This window comes from Notamacropus eugenii, chromosome 2, assembly GCF_028372415.1.
Source record: "Notamacropus eugenii isolate mMacEug1 chromosome 2, mMacEug1.pri_v2, whole genome shotgun sequence".
Taxonomy (NCBI): domain Eukaryota; kingdom Metazoa; phylum Chordata; class Mammalia; order Diprotodontia; family Macropodidae; genus Notamacropus; species Notamacropus eugenii.
Window position 1 is genome coordinate 462,748,638 of NC_092873.1, and position 17,051 is coordinate 462,765,688.

General features: G+C 39.5%; 1 protein-coding gene across 4 annotated transcripts in view; it reads right to left on the reverse strand.

Annotated features, from left to right (window-relative positions):
* The window catches only part of RGSL1 (regulator of G protein signaling like 1), a 93,139-nt gene that overhangs the window by 21,216 nt on the left and 54,872 nt on the right, over positions 1-17,051 (reverse strand). For all 4 annotated transcript variants that reach the window (XM_072648464.1, XM_072648465.1, XM_072648463.1 and 1 more), the window contains exons 15-18: positions 16,635-16,764; positions 14,354-14,534; positions 12,482-12,620; positions 12,104-12,228 (exon numbers count right to left, since the gene is read on the reverse strand). In XM_072648464.1, coding sequence (XP_072504565.1) covers positions 12,104-12,228; positions 12,482-12,620; positions 14,354-14,534; positions 16,635-16,764 — 575 coding nt within the window. The remainder of the gene's footprint in view (positions 1-12,103; positions 12,229-12,481; positions 12,621-14,353; positions 14,535-16,634; positions 16,765-17,051) is intronic.

A 17,051-nucleotide genomic window follows, 5' to 3' on the forward strand; every position in this document is an offset into this window, starting at 1 on the left:
TTTCTTTGAAGCTGTGTGACCCTAGGTCAGTTTCCTCACCTATAAAGTTGGTGTCCTAGTACCTGGGCTCTCTACTTCTCAGGCTTGTGATAAAGAAAGTGATTTGTCAATGTTGCAGTGTAGCAGAAATGCCACAAAGATACTGGAAGGTCTGAAGAGTACAAGACAAGGGAGAAAATGAAAAGTAAATATGCACAATTACTGTTACTATCACATGTAGTCACTAACCTTTCCCCCTAAAGCTATGGAAATTTTGTGAAGGATTACATTTTTCTATTCTGCATTTTTTTGAAGAGATAAACCCTTGACAAGCTCAAATATGTTAATAATAACAATAAAGCATATACATGTATGTGTGCATATATATTTTTGAACATATATATATATGTATATATATACAATATATATATTCAAAGAACTGTCCCATTTGTTTCTCAAAGAAACACAAAAACTTTCGGTTAAGATTACAAGAGGAAAGGACATTGAAAAGCCCAGCTCTCTCACATAAACCTTAACTCATATCCAAAAAGGACCAAAGAAATATAAGTAATAAAACTGAAAAGGATCAGAAATAAGCTCCTCTATCCAGGCCCAAATTAGACAAAAAGATAGAAAGACACTGATAGAAGTAGAGAAGGTCTCACCAGGGAAGCCAGTGATGGAAGAAAGAGGGATTATTCCAGGAAAGCCCAACTCAAGTCCTAATCAGAAGCTGGCAGAACTGGGGGAAGGAGAGGCATTGGTCTCAACTCAACTCTGGTCTATCAGAACAGAATCAGAGACAGAATTAGTCCCCAGAGATCACTGTGCAGAAAGACTTTGCAATTCTAGGAGCCCTGGGAGCAGTAGCAGAATGGAGCCAATCCACACCTGGTCACTATCTCCTGGGAGGCTCTGTAGGCGATGTGATGACATTATCAGCTCTAGAATCCAACTAGGACCTGGTAAGGCCATAGCAAATGATGGGACCAACCACTAACTAAGAATGGACAAGGAGGAGAATACAGCTGAGGCCTGTCTTGATAGGATTTAGTAAAGGTAAATTGAGGTACAGAGTTCTGAGCTTTATCAGTTTATTAGCAGGGCATGAACTTTTTAAGAAAGTGGATTAAGTGGATATTCAGTTAGACCAGTGACCCACAGAAGAAAGCACATCTCCTTTTTTATAAACATAGAACTAAGAACAAAACTGGGTAGGTGGGGAAAGCAATGTGAAAGTTTATAGGCCTGACATGACAGCATCATGGGGGTGGGGACAACATGATTGGTTACATCAAAGAAAATGGGCTAGCACCCACATGGGGCTAGCAACCACCCCTTTCTGTCATTAAGGAATGTTTAGTTCATTTATGAGACCTATCAGCACCCTGAGGATGTTGTTAGTGGACCAGGAATAGAAGACCACCTGGCCCCTAAGATGTGGAGAGAGGACGATACTTGTGGTGTTAGCAGTGTTGAGGTTGTTTCTTGGGTTAGTTTCTCAACAAGGTTTCTCAACCTTGGCAGAAAAGTTTCTAACTGAATATATTACTCTAGTTATTCCATAAGAAATAAAGATAGATATAGATATAAATATAGATATAGATAAAAAAATCCTCTGAATATGATTAAATTCTACTGGGATGTTCTCTTGTACCTATTTCTCTTTTGTAACGTGTGTGCCACCATGCTCCCAAGTTTTTGGTGGCTTCTTTTTCTATTAAGCCTATGGAGTAGTTAAAAACTTAGGTGAGGCCAGGTGCGTGATTCTGCATATCCTGTGCCATTCTGAAAACAGATCTTAGCTGTGGCAGAAGAGCCCTCTACCCACTGGATAAAGTGGTCACCAATAACAAGGTAAACCTTAGAATGACCAGTCTTAGGCATACAAAGAAAGTCAATCTGCAAGTGCTCAAAAGGTTTATAAATTAGAGGGTGTCCATCATAGGTTTTGACATGGAAAGCATGCTGGTTATATGCCTGAAAAGTAGGACAAGAGGCACAGACATGAGCAACTATATTGGTGACACCTGGGGTAACCCAAACCCTCCTAACTAAATCCGCAATTCCTTAGAGTTCCAAAATGGCCCTCTCTAAGGACAGATAGACATACCTGGCAATAGAAACTCTGGGGGATGAGTGATTTGCCCTCTGCAATCACTCAGACCCCAGCAACCTGTTTTACTTCATACAACTGTTTCCACTTCTCAACTCGTCATCGTAAGAGAGACATCATCACAGGGAGAGAAATTAAAGACATACATAAGTCCCTCCAGGGCAACTGTATCAGCATGATTGTTTCTCCTCAAAACAGGATCATTGCTTCCAGTACAAGTGGGGCAATGGACAGTGGCCAGGGCAGCAGGAAGTCTCAGGGTGGACAAAAGGGCTTTGATGAAGTCTGCATTGTGATGACCTTAGCAGCATATGTTAAAAACCCCTTGTAGCCAAAGCATCCCAATGATGTTGCAGATACCAAATGCATACCGCAAGTCAGTACAGGTCGTGGTGCTTTTTCCTTTGGCTAGGAGACATGCCCAGGTACGGACCACAAGTTCTGCAGCCTAGGCACTGTGATTAGAAGACAGAGAAGCCACCTAGTATCATAAGTCAGAAACTGCAACCTATCAGTATACAAAATAAAGTCAGAGTTCTCTAAAAGGGTATCAGAAAGATCATCATGGGACTTTTTAGCCATGTTGATTATAGAGAGAGTCATGTTCCTCAGAAACCGGTAATTTGGGGAGCAATGTGACAGAGCTGGGTGCACAGTGCTTAAGGCTGATGTTTTCTCTACCAAGAAAAGTAATTTCATATTTGGCAAATCTCTGAACTGAAAAGACCTGAGTTTGATGATGGAGTAAAAGGACCTCAGCTTCATGAGGACTCTGCACTCTCAAAGGGGACTCTTAACCTTTAGGTCAAAAGCCTTCCCTACAAAGGGAGCAGTGGCCACCACCACCCCTAGGCAAGGTGGTGCTTCAACAGCCATAGCATCACAATAAACAGAATAAAAAACTACTGGGCACTGAGTGGATCCAGATGTTTGAGTGAGGACACCAGAAGCCACACTCTTTGCTCATGTACAAAAAGAGAGGACTTACTGTAATCTGGGAGTCCTAGTGCAGGCGCAGGTAACAGGGCCCTTTTGAACTGTCAGAGATGAGAGGTTTTGATAGTCAAGCTACAAAAGTTCTGGAACAAAGTCTTTAGGTCAGAGAAACAAGGGGTTTGATAATCTCATCTAAAGAGGGAATCTATCATCTGCAGCATCTGGTTGCTCTGAGGACAGCCATTTGGATGTGTTTAGGAGAGGTAGAGTGAGTCCTGGCAGTAAAACAAAACAAAACAAAACAACCCCCAAATCAAAGCCCAATCCCTCCCCTCAAAAAACGAATGGTACCACTGAATTTTTGACTTGGAGAACTTATGGCCTCTCTGGTTTAGCTCTAGTAATAGGTAAAAGACTGTCCACCCAGCAGATGTCAGTATCTGGAGCACTTAGGAGTAGGTCATCAACATACTGGATGAGGAGGGCATCTTAAAAAGACATAAAAGCTAAATCTAAAAGACTCATGTCTCTACATAACCTTGATATAGTCAGGTCCATGTCCACTGTGAGTTTTCCCAGGTGAAGGCAAACAATTGCTGAGAGTCTGGGTGGAGGGAGATGCTAAAAAATGTGGAGCAAAGATTTGTCACAGTAAAGTAGGTAGCCTTATGAGAAACTGAGGAAATGAGGGTAGCAGGGTTGGATACCACAGGACATTTACGTGTAACAAAAGGGTTAGTTGTGTACAAATCTTGAACAAAGAGACAAAGAAGCTTTTCATCTGGGTCTGGCTTACATAGGTTCAGTAAGGTTTCTTAACAAGAAGGGTTGGTGTATTACAAAGAGAACTGAAAGGTATAATAATACTCTGATCTCTCAAAGAGTCAGTGACAGGTGAAATGCCTGAAATAGCTTCCCTAGATGAAAGGTCCTGGGAGATGGATGGTGTGTGTGTGTGGGTTTTGTTAGCAACAGGGACAACAGATTTCAGACCTGAAGATGTGAAGGCCCAGAGGGAGTCAGGGATGTCAAAAAGGGTGCTAAGAGCATCCCCAACTGCCTCTTCATCGTTCTGAAAGAAAACCTGAAATAAGGAGAGAAAATACTCAGGTAGCTGTAGGGACGGAGTACCATTGGGGGAACAGGAAACAGTTGCCCTAAATTTGCATAGGAGCTCCTGCACCAGCAGGCTTATGGGGGATTAAGGCAAAAGGAGAAAGGAATGCTCAAAAGAAGGGGGACCCATAGACACTGTGATAGGACAGTCTTGAAGTGTTCTGGGGCTTCCTTGAGACTCCCCAAACACTTAAAGATCCAATGGAGATACAGTTGGAGCTAAATCTACTCATCAGAACTGAGCTAAAGGTTCTAGTTTCCAATGGAACAAACATATAGTGTATCACCAACTTTAAGGGTGAGATGGAGTTCATTATTGTGGGGAGAGGAATGGACTGGAGAGGGACCAGGACGTAAGGTTGGGGAAAACAAAAGAATCCTTTCAAGGATTCTCCACCTATCTCCCTCCCCTGCACCTTCAGGCATTATGGGATTCTCTATAAGAGTCATTCCTTTTTAAAAAATTTTTTTACTTTGGAGGTCTTTATTTCTTATGCCAGTTATGAGCAATGTGGCTCTTCCTCCTACAGTAAAAACCCTCACAACAATTCTAGAGGTTTAGATACAGCTTCTGAATCAGCTTATTGTATAACAACCTCTTCAATGGCCTGTACAGTAGTTTCCAAAGCAAGTCAGTACAGGAGCCTCAAAGACAGGCTCTGCAGGAGCAAGAATGGGTTGGAGTGGAGCAGGCAAGAACAGTCTGGTATAATCCTCAGGAACATTGGGGTTCCAAAGTGGGTTCTATGAAGGACAATTGGGAGACCCACAGGGCTACCTCTAGGAACCAACCTGTTTGTTGTTTCTATAATAGCTCGTCTTTTCCCAACAGAAAGTAAAGTCATTATCAAATCAGTAACATCTCCCCAAGTAGGATTATATTCTCTAAAAATAGCTTTAATTTGGGTGCACAGTCCTCATTAAATTTAGGAATATTCCTTTAAGGCTCATGGCCTCTCCTCACAACCAAGTGACCCAGATGGTTGTGAATAAGCCTTTTCTGAAGAAGGAAAGTGCCAGTAGGCTTTTCCTCTGTGCCAGAAGTGATTAAATCTCCCACCAATTTGGTGGGAGAATAAGATGGAGATGTAGAAGGCAGTGGAGTGGGGGTGGGGGAGGAAGAAGGAATAGGGTAAGGGATGGAATGTATGTGTTTATCCTTCATTGCTGAAGAAGACCATGCCATCAGAGAAATAATGACATGGCTTGCATTTGACTTTGTTTTGAGTGAGGGAGAGCTGTACAGGTCACCAGCCTCACTTCTCCCCTAGAGCCATCTGAATCCAGTGACCAGATATTCATCAGGATGACTGGAGATGACTCAGGATAAGCCAATTGGGGTTAAATGACTTGCCCAAGGTCACACAGCTAGTGAGTGTCAAGCGTCTGAGGTGAGATTTGAACTCAGGTCCTCCTGACTTCTGCACTGGTACTCTATCCACCATACCACCTAGCTGCCCCAAGGGAAAGAATAGGAGGAAGAGTAAGGGGACTCCTGGTAGGAAGGGAAGGCATGGAGAGAATAATAGAATATTGTAAAGGAGCAGGAGAAAGCCGAGGATCAGGAAGGGGAGAGGAGAAGAAGGCAAAGACAGGGCAAGCTAGAAGGAGGTACCTCCAGACATGTTGGACTGATGTCCTAGCTTTGTTGTTAGATAGAGGATCATTTAATTTGCCCCAATAAACACCTGTCTTCTATTTGACTTTGTTTATCTGCTATGGCCAGCCTTAAATCTTTTAACCAAATAGAGACCAAAATAATTCATCAGTTGAATTTCTTGCTGTTTTAAACCAAATATTACATAATCTAATTCCATGATTTTTTTTTTTTTGGTTTTTGTTTTTGTTTTGGTCATTTTTGGCTCTATTGGGAGTGCTCCCCTTTTCCCATGCTGTGAGAAGTTTTTCCAAAGGAGTCCCATTTTTCATGCTAGCTTTAACATTTTTTGCTCCCATTACCCTAAATAATTTTTCAGAAGTGGCCAAAGAAAAATTTGCAAGACACAATCACACACACAGAAATACAGATAAATAGATTTGGGGCTGATAGACTTTTATGGAGCATCCCCCATGAGGCCCAATTAAAACAATGAATATGAAGACTTCCCATCGTTAGTTTGAAGCTTCAGTAGAAGTCTCTGCTTCTTTAAGAACTGAGTTTTTTCTTTTCTTTTCAGGTAAGTTACCAGTCTAGAGAAGTTAAAAAAAATCTTTTTCTGGTCCATTTTTTTTTTTTAAATTTGGCTTTTTGAGTGACTAATAGAGATAGTCTCCTTACTAAGAAGTGCAACTCACTAAAAATTTAATACTTTTCCCAGGAGTTCTTCTCCAAGGGGTAACCTAGTCACAGGTCTGCTCCTTGGTTTATAGAGTTAGGAAAGGCTGAGAAATCCCTAACAGGGATCCCTCCAACAGTTCATGGCATTCCAATTGGTACACCTTGCAGTTAAGGTACCAATCATACTGGCAGAACAGGTAGTCAGTTAATGGCTAAGTAAAGGTTCATTGGTACTTTTGTTAGAAATATATTCCTTCTGGGAGGACTCAGGTTTCACTCTGTGACTCTTGATTTCTGTGTCTGGATTCACAGTGCCATACTCCTCCAGTGTGGTGCGACTGCCAGCAGGTTCAATCTTTTTGTTGGGGACACAGTTAATGAGCTGAATGAAGGGATAATATTTAGGACAGAACATGGAGACCATCTATTTATACTGATAGTGACCAAAAAATGAGAGATTGTAACAAAATGCTAAACACTGGTATTGAAACTAGCACAAAAAAGCTTTACAATCAAGGGTGTTATTGTTATCTGTGCTTTGGTCCCTAGATGTCCTCAGAGACCGTGCTATGATACACAGAGACCCACACAAAGTCATGAAGTTCTTAAGACATTAATGCACAGTAAAAGGTCACTTGTCAGGCTGATTCTGTGACTTTTCTCTATATATTTTCATTGCCTTTCTCCCCTGATTTTTTTCCTCCAATTTCTCCTGGTTTATAAGAACTGAGAGCTTTCCTTGAAGAAAGAGAAATTTTTCCAGGCTTTAAAAAACAAGGCCTTAGACCAAACCTGCAGAACTTGGCAGTAGGTGGGGGCCAAAATTAAAATAGGCTCAACTTCTTCAGGCTGCAGATAGGTTCTTAGCAGCTCACTTTGCAAGTAAAGGTATAATTAATGATTGAACTATTTTGCAAATAAACCATATTTTCAAAAAAAGGGAAATGTCCATTAATATCAATTAATTACACTTAGTACTTAAAATTTTTATTCATCATGAAATCACATTAATGTTTTAAAAAATTACTTTTGCTAAGTAGCACAAGTTTTAATACATTTTTCAGATTTTCTTAACTGTCTACATTTAGTAACGACTGAAAACACAGCAAAAAGATAGAATTCTTCCTACTCTCAGACTGGAGAAAGACTGATGATGGTTGGCTGCTGTGGGTCACATGACAAACAGCGGAGGGTGCGCAGTGCCAACCCACCTGCCAAGTCACATGATGGACACAATAGTGACTAGTGGAAGGTGGGTTAGGGGAGGGGTATGGACAAAGTGCTTGTTAAATCTTTACTTTTTTTTTTTTTTTTTTTTTTACATTTTCTGCATTTTTTGGAGACTGCCCGAAATCCTACAGTCTTGTGTTGTGCAGGCCTGCTTTAGATCTTCCCCTGGTTTGATCTAAGGTCTTCTACTGGAGAATCAAAAAGTTCTCCAAGGTTTTAGAAGTACCTATAAGGATTTTTCTGAGTCTTTACATTGCCAAGTATTTCTAAATGCTCACAGGGATTATAAATAGTATCCCAAAGACAGACATAAATAGACAAAAAGCTGCAGCTTTTCCCAACAGAGCACTTAAACTCAGAAGAAATTGCTTGGGAATCTGAGGTCAAGAAGAAAGTCAGCTATTTTCTTTAATTCTCCAGGAGAAACTTCACTTCAGGTGAAAAAACTTCATTAGGGTGTGCTCAAAAAGGGGGGGGGAAATTCCTCTGAGAGGTTATTTTGGGGACCAACTTTTCTCCCTTGAGCTAAGATGAGCTCTCAATTGTCTCAACAGAATTTAATAAAGCTAAAGTGGGGCACAGAGTTCTGAGCTTTATCAGTTTATTAGAACTTGAACTTGTTAAGTGACTATGTCAGTTAGGCCAATGATCAGAGGAGGAGGCACACCTCCTTTCTATAAACACAGAACAACGAAATGGGTAGGTGGGGAAGACAATGTGAAAGGTTATGGAGCTGACAGCTTCATGGGAATGAGAACAACATGATTGGTTACATCAAAAAAAAAAATGGGCTAGCACCTACATGAGACTAGCAACCAGCTGTCTCTGTCATTAAGGAATGCTTGATTGATATGTGGGAACCATCAGCATTCTGAGGATGTTGTTAGTAGACCCAGCAGACTGCCTGACTCTTAAGAGGGAGATAGGATCCTTCTTAATTGGACAAGGACTTGCTAGGATGGGCAATGTATCTCGTGGAAATATATTTTGTCAGCCTGTAGGCCTTTAAAAATAACAAACAAATGTCTTAACATTTTCCCAGGAACTACAGGAATGGCAGACAATAGTTTTTCTTTTTAATCATGACTTTAACTCAGAGGAGAAGGCTGAACTTTTAAACTTAACTCGTAGACAGAGACAAAGAAATGTGGCTTGAACAATTATTCAAAATGGGGCAGGGATACAGAAAATGATTAATTACAGAATAGAATTGATTACAAAATTATACAGAATCAATTTAATTTCCTTAAGTCAGAACCTACAGTATACTATCAGGAGACTGAGACAGAATCTTGGAATTGAATCAGAGAGTAGGATGTAAAAATCAGCCACCCAAACTGAATATGCCTCTACAACTGAAGTATCAAACAGGTCTACCCTGACTTGTGTGCAAAATCCCAAACCAAGAATGGAGCCTGAAAAATGACATTGAAAAGAAGAAAATACAAAATATCATAAAGAAATACTATGGGTTAAGAGAATCCTAAGAGATAAACCCAGAAGAAGAGAATAACCTCATAACTGTAAGTTGAATCTTAGCGGGGATAAAGGTTTTGGGCACAAGGTCTACAAAAGTAGCAGGAAAATGAAGCAAGAAATAAAAGATGAAATTAGATGTGAAATGAAAGCTCAGAAAGAAAAAAATAGACTAAATAGTTTAGAACAGAAGGTGAAACCTTACTGAGGTAATAGAGACATCAAAATAAAAATAAAATGGAGCAAAAAGAACTCAATGACTCCATAAAGCAAGAGAAAATGTTTGAATAAACATATGTGAATCATTCTGTGAACTATGTAAATTATAGCTATTATTACTATTACTTTAAGTAGCTATTACTATTATAATATTGAAAAAACAAAAGAAAATACAAGATATTTATTATGAAAAACTGACCTGGAAAACAAGTTAAGAAAAGAGAATTTAAGAATTGTTAGATTCCCTATAAACTAGGATCATAATGGCTAATAGTAATAACAAAGATAGATGAGTGAAATTTAAATAGCCCTTTAAGTTTTCTAAGATACTTTACATATGCTATCTTGCTTGACACATAATCAAACAAACAAATAAACAAACAAAAACCTCCCGAGGAATATATTTCAAGAAGTGAAAAATCAAGAGAATCTTTTTTTCACCTCCTGAAAGAAGCCCTGAATTGAAAGTATACAGAAATGTCACAGTCAAAACCCAGAGCTTCCATGTCAAAGAAAACATCCAAAAAGAAAAAGTTCAAGTATCAGGAATTTACAAGTCAGGACTGCACAAGACTTGGCAATAATTATAACAAAACAGAGAAAATCTTGGAAATAATATTCCAAAAGGAGAGTAGGCATACATTCTTCAGTATTATCTGAATCAGACTAACACACAGAGTGTGATATAGAAATATCAATTTAACTAAATAGAGATAGAGATGGGGACAGGAAAATGAAAGGGAACATTAAGAAGAGGAGCAAGTTCAAGAAAGAAGTAGTCATAAACAAAAAATCTTTAACTTTGAGGATTGTTTATAAAAGGAAACTAAAAAGTGTAAGAACCAAAGTCAAGGTCTGACCTTGAAGAGAGAGGAGGCAAAAGAGTAGGTATAAACCTTTTCAGTGACAGATTGCTAGTAGTGATGAAAAAGTTTCTCTTTCTCCATATATTTCTTTGTAAAGAAGAGGGGTAGAAGAAAAAAAGAAGCAAGTGTAAGAGGTTCTGATTCAGGTAAATACATAATTAACAATCATAATAATGAATGTGAATGGTATGAATTCACCTATAAAACAAAGGAGAGCACAAGTGCATTAGAAAGGAGGGTTAAAATGAGGGACTGGAGAAGAATCTATTTTGTTTTAGGTAAATTTTTAAAAAGTGTGCAAGTATCTCAAACAAGACAGCAATAAACTAGTATTTCTGAAAAGAAGAAACACAAACTATAAACAATCATATTTTTAAAAGTACTTGATTCCATTTCTGTTCTGAGAAAATATTACTATCCTCACTTATCCTACAGTAAGACAATGAGATTTAGATATGTTAATGAGTTTGTTCTAACAAATACATTTCCCCCTTTGCCCCTACCCCAGGCTGCCTGAGAATCCACATGTACCATTTGACTGTGCACAGACTTGAGTTAAGAGGAAGTCACCAATTCTATTTCTTCTAGTGAGATGGAGGCCTACCAAACCTTACTCTTTGACTGGCCACTGTGTTCTAAGGTTTTTTTTTTTAGGTAGATGGTGCAGTGGATAAACTACTGGGTCTGGAGCTGGGAAGACTTGAGTTGAAACCTGGCCTGACACTAGTAGTGTGACTCAGGGCAAACCAATTGTCTTCTGTCTACCTCAGTTTCCTCAACTGCCAACTGGACATGATAATACTAGCACCTATCTTCTATGATTATTTTGGAGATCAAGTGAGACGATAGTTGTAAAATGCTTAGTACAGTGTGTGACATGCTAGCTAGCATAATGCTTATTTCCTTCCTTTCTTCAGATCTTACTATCTGGTTTGCCTCTATGTCCCATCACTTGTCATTTAATCTACCATTGAAGCTTAAGGATTCCTGGACCTTGCCATATGTTCTGTAGTTTAACTTTCTTTTATGTATTGTCTTCCTCAAGTAGCGTTTGAATTCTTTCAAAGATAGACAGTTTCAGTTTTCCATTTTGTATCTATGTCCAGCACTTAGCACAGCACTTGATACAAGTGCTTAATGAGTGCTTTTTCATTCATTCATACTGAAGCAAAAAATCACATCTCCTCACTTAAAGTGTAAGACCATGATCACTACCCCATGTCTTCCCTCTCATTTATTTATTTGTTAGTGTTTAGAATAGGGCAATGCCAAGCATAAAGAGAATGGAATGAAAAGTAATGAAATTTTTTCAAATGTAAGATTTATTGTTGTTCAGTCATTTCAGTCATGTCTGACTTTTTATGACCCCATTTGGGGTTTTCTTGGCAAAGATACTGGAGAAGTTTGCCATTTCCTTCTCCATCTCATTTTACAGATGAGGAAACTGAGGCAAACAGGGTTAAGGAGCTTACCCAAGGTCACACAGACAGTAAGTGTCTGAGGCCCAATTTGAACTCAGGAAGATGAGTTTTCCTGACTCCAGACCCAGTGCTCTATGCACTATGGCACCACCTAGCTGCCTCAAGTATAAGATAGGAACATCTAAAAAGGAGGTCTAAAAGGAGATACAGCAGTTATCCAAAAAAGGACATTTAAGATTTTCTGACTTCATAACCATCCTAAAAGACAGTAAAAGAAGTAAAAACCATGGAATTAAGCATCAGAAGACTGATTTCAGTCTTGATTCTGTCTCTGACTTGCCTTGTGACCTTAGACAAGTTTCTTCCTCTCTCTTGTCTTCGGTTTCTCTAAAAGGGAGTCATCTCTAAAGCAAGGGTGTTAAATTTGGTTCCATTCTAGTTTAATGGCATGAAAGGAGATACTTACTTTTTCCAGAAGTGCATAATAATAGGAAAAACAGACATGATAGAACTGTGGAAGACCGAGCGATCTAGGTGCCCCTCTGTAATTGCATGGTAGATGGTGTCCTTCGTGTTTTCAGAAACATTTACCTACCCAACGCAAAGGAAATTTACATCACTGCTGGGTGAGTCATAGTCTGATGCCCACTCCTAAAGAAGAAAATGCTACTCTACTTCTGCTAGAGTCTTTTTTGCTGCCATAAGAGGAAGTTTGGAGACTGGAAGCTAACCAGCCTAGGGAGATTACAATCTGGTAGAAGTTGTCCTCAGTCCATGCTGAGGGCACACTGGTAGGACTGGTTCCTGGAAATCAGCCGAGAGTTGAGTTTAGGTCCCCTCTTACCCGTAGTCTGGGAGGAATTTCAGATGCGAGGAAGAGCTTATAGATGATATTTCCTTTGGCTTTCAGCAGTGCAACATCATTTTCATTGAAGACCTTGTTAACTTGCAGTACTAAGGCTGAAGCAACCATGTCATTGAATCTGAAATAGAGTATTGAGTGGGATGCCAAGCATTGGAGGAAGAAGATAGCAGGTCTAAGAATTCTCTTTTGACCCAAAGATGGACCCTCTCCTTTGGATTGAATGTTAGCAAAATTGAGAAGTCAGTATAGTTGTCAGGAGCCCAAGTCTGCCCTTTTTCTGTGTTCTTCCATCCACCCTCAGTTTTATTCTCACCCACCCCTTCCAGAAGCTCCACATCCTTTTGCTTTCTCCTTCTCTCCCATCCCCAAATCTCTTCACCTAAAAGGATGTACCATTCATCAGATATCATTTCTAACTTGATGTGAATTAACTTTAAATCAAAATGTTATCTCTCTTGGGGGTATTTGAATTCTATACCTTTATGACAGTGGAGTGGAAAGTGGGGCACCCTGTTCAGTGAATTTCATGCAACAATGAACAGTTAGAAGGGGCACTTTTTGGGTTTAGGAGGGACTTTCCAGTACTCCTCTAGGTTGAAGGGTTTGGACCAGAAGGTCAATTACAGTTATTATGTTCTATGATGTAAATATGGTGCTGGTTTGAAGTATTTATTGACTTTTTCCAGGTTTAACAGGTGGTCTCTTGCATTAAGGTGCTGTGGAAAGAAAGCTGAACTTGGAATCAGAATATCTGTGCTTTCCCACTTATTAGCTGTGTGATCTTGACCAAGAAATTTCTCTCTGGTCTTCAGTCTCTTCAACTATAACATGAGAAGATTGAACTTCTTCTTGTTCAGCTGTTTTTCAGTCATGTCTGATTCTTTGTGACCCCATTTGTGGTTTTCTAGGCAAAAACATAGGAGTGGTTTTCCATTTCTTTCTCCAGCTCATTTTATAGTTGAGGAAATGGAAGCACATAGGATTAAGTGACTTGCCCAGGGTTACACATATTCTAAGTGTCTCAGACCAGATTTGAACTCAGGTCTTCTTGACTCTAGGCTCAGTGCTCTATCTACTGAACCACCTAGCTGCCTAGAAGATTAGACTAGATGCCCTCTAATTCTAGCTATAGTCCTCTGTGGCTCATAGTGGAATAACAAGAATGATGATGATAAGTAAACATTTCACTTTAAGATTTGCAGAGAGCTTTAAAATATTATCTCATTTGATCTTCACAACAACCCTGAAAGATAGGTGCTATTATTATTCCCATTTTATAGATGTGGAAACTGAGGCTGAGGTAATCTCAAAAAGTCACATCTCTAGTACATGTCTGAAGTGGGATACAAACTTAGGACTTTCTGAGTCCAAGTTCAGTTTATGTACCATGCCCTCTCACTAACAATAGTCTTCTATTATCACACTTGACAGGAGTATTCCCTAAATATTCTTCCTTAGTATATTGTATCCCTAGAAAATTTGCCAAGAGTTTTTGTCAAATGAACTGTAGGAAAAAATGGCAAACCACTCCAGTATATATGCCAAGAAAATCTGAAGTGGGGTCATGGAGAGTCAGACACAACTGAAATGACTCAATAACAAAAGAATACTCTTGAAGGTTGAAAAGTCTTCAAGTCCCAAAGAATTAATATCTAATAGTGAAAGTGTTGGAAGTTATGATGGGCATTGAGGAAGACGTTTTTGAGCAAGGGGCTAATCTGGCAATCCCTCAAATTCTACCATATAGAAAGTCAACTCGTTTTGCCTAGGTCCAGGAAAACCCTGGCCAAGAGGAAAGGTGGACAGTAATGAAGGAGGGCAAGAAGAAAGAGGGGAGTGGTGTCAACTTACTTCTCTATTTCTGTGAAATAACCTAAGTCATTGACTAGAAAATTGATGATGATCATCTTATGACCAAATATACGGCGCTTTACAATTGCAAAATCGTCCATGTCAATTTCTAAGATCAGCTTTTGGGGGACAGAAGTGCTTGTTGTGGTTATGTTTCTGGATGGCCCTTGTAGAATTACATCTGAAAGACAAAGACAGACAGACAGAGAGAAGGAGAGAGAAGAGTTAACATTCCTTTGCCCAAGTCTTTCATGATTTCACCCATGGTCACATGGCAAACAAGCAACAGTCAGGATCTGGACCCAGATCTTCCTGATTTAAAGCCCAATATTCTTGCTCACCAAAATGCTCTGCCTCTGACACTATGACTATAATTATAATAATAATTACATATATTACTAATAATTATACATATAATATATAAGTAATATCTTAATGTATAACACTTAATAATAATTACACGTATAATATTAATATATGTACATATACATATACCTTCTTAGAGGTGGCTAAACACAGATTAAAGACAATGATCATGCTAAGAGTCTGGCCAAAAGATGAGGAAAATACACCATCTTTCCTCTCAGGAGAGACTAAGATAGATGATAATGAGGGTGCATGTGCTGTCACATCGTCACTGTGTTAATTTTGTTTTACTGTTTTCTTTGTGACAAGAGAGGATTCCTAGAGAAACACTGGAAAGTGTCTAATTTTGACACATACACAGAAAGCATCAATAATTTTAAAAATGTAATTAGCTGTACTAATTCTTCTATTGAAGTTACAAGAAGACAATCCATCCTGGGCATGAGACATGTGACTTCCTGGCAGCTCGGTGGTATAGTGACTAGAGTGCCGGACTTGTACTCAGGAAGATCAGAGTTTGAATCCTGTCTCAAGACGCTCACTAGCTGTGTGACCCTGTGCAATACCTTGATCTTTTTCTAATTTAGTTTCCTCATCTGTAAAATGGGGAATAACAGTAGCATCTACTTCCTACAGTAGTTGTGAGTGAGATAACATTTGTAGTGTGCTTTGTTAAGCTTAAAATGTTCTATAAATTTCATTGTATTATTATTAAAGTATAGCAGGAAATGCAATTAGGAAATTAGATAATAAGAAAGCAGAAAAGTATGATTAAAGAAGGGCAGGGATGTTTATTCTGAATTTTCTCATCAATAAGAGCTGACATTTTTATAGTGCTATAAGGTTTCAAAGTACTTTCCACACATCCTCTCACTGTCCCCACAATGGTCTTGTGGAGTAGATACTATAGGACTTATTATCCCTGTTTTGCAGATGAGAAAACTGAGGCTCAGAGACTTTCATGCGACTTTCTTGTAGTAACAAGAAGGCAAGATTTGAATTTGTAACTTAAAGTCTTCCCAGTCCAGAGCACTTTCTGATCCACAACAACATGTGTTTACTTATCTCTTTACATTGTGCTTGGTCCCAGAAGAATATAAACTCCTTGAGGACAGGGGGTATTTCATTTTATCTAGAATTTTTGTCATTTGTGCATATGTACTTGACGAATGAATGAATGAATATAGTCTGGCAGAAATGAGTAAAGTTTTACAGATTAAGAAGTAGGAATCACATGGTAGGCTACAGGCACCTGAAGAGATGTTCATGGCTCTGGAGGTTTATGATTTTGCTCCTTTCCAGAAGCCATTGGGGAAGGCTGAGCCTTGCTCCACAACTCTGACTTCTACAGTAGAAACACGGACCTGGCTCCTAGAGGATGCTGGAGAAGAAAAGGAATTCTGCTGTTTGGGAGACAAGAAAAGAAAATGCTCCTAGAGCTCCCTAATTTGTTCCTTCTTCTGGCCTGACTTTTTAATTAGGACAACAATGCTGAGAACATTCTTACCACATACCCCAAATTGTACTTGTAGAGTGACACAGGTGAATATTTAGGCAGATCTGGTATTGTCTTACAGCTTTCTCCCCTTGGAGGACTAGGGCACAGGCTTGGGGTACTATGATGCCAAGAACACTCACTGACTCTGGAGACCTAGATTGGAATCCTAACTCTACTTCTTGTTACCTGTTTGACTCTGGGCAAGGCACTCACTGTCTCTGGGTCTTAGTTTCCTTACCTGTAAAATGGAGGGGTTGAACCAGATAATCTCTGAGGCCCCTTTCCACTCCAAATTCTATGGTACTTAAAAGAAGACTGATGCTATGCTCTGTGGATACCTCTCTGGGGTCCTCTAAGCAGAGCATGGTGGTCACCATGGCAATAAGAGAAGGGTTTCTGAAGGTCAGAGACACTTACTTTCCTTATTATTATGCATTTCCTTACGTAGAAATTCCTCAAATTGATGGCGGCGTTCAGGAATCTTCATTTCCCTTCGAAATTTGCAGATGCTCCTAATAATGGCGCAGAAGTAGAACCATACCCTTTTCTGTGGAGAGAGGTACAGAAGGGTTGTGAGTGCTGGTGGCCTGCTATACATACTGGTAGCCAGGGACAGTGGGAGCAAAAAGTGGCAAGGAAATGAAGACAGAAAGTCGATGAACAAGGCAACAGAGGAACAGCTATTTGAATCACAGAATATCTGAGTTGGACATTAGTGGGTCATATCTTCTCTTGCCTCTTCCACCTCCCACATCCATTTTATGGGTGGTAAAAACTGGGTCCTGTGGAGATGAAGTGACTTGGGCAAGATTACACAGCTAGATAGTGGGAAAA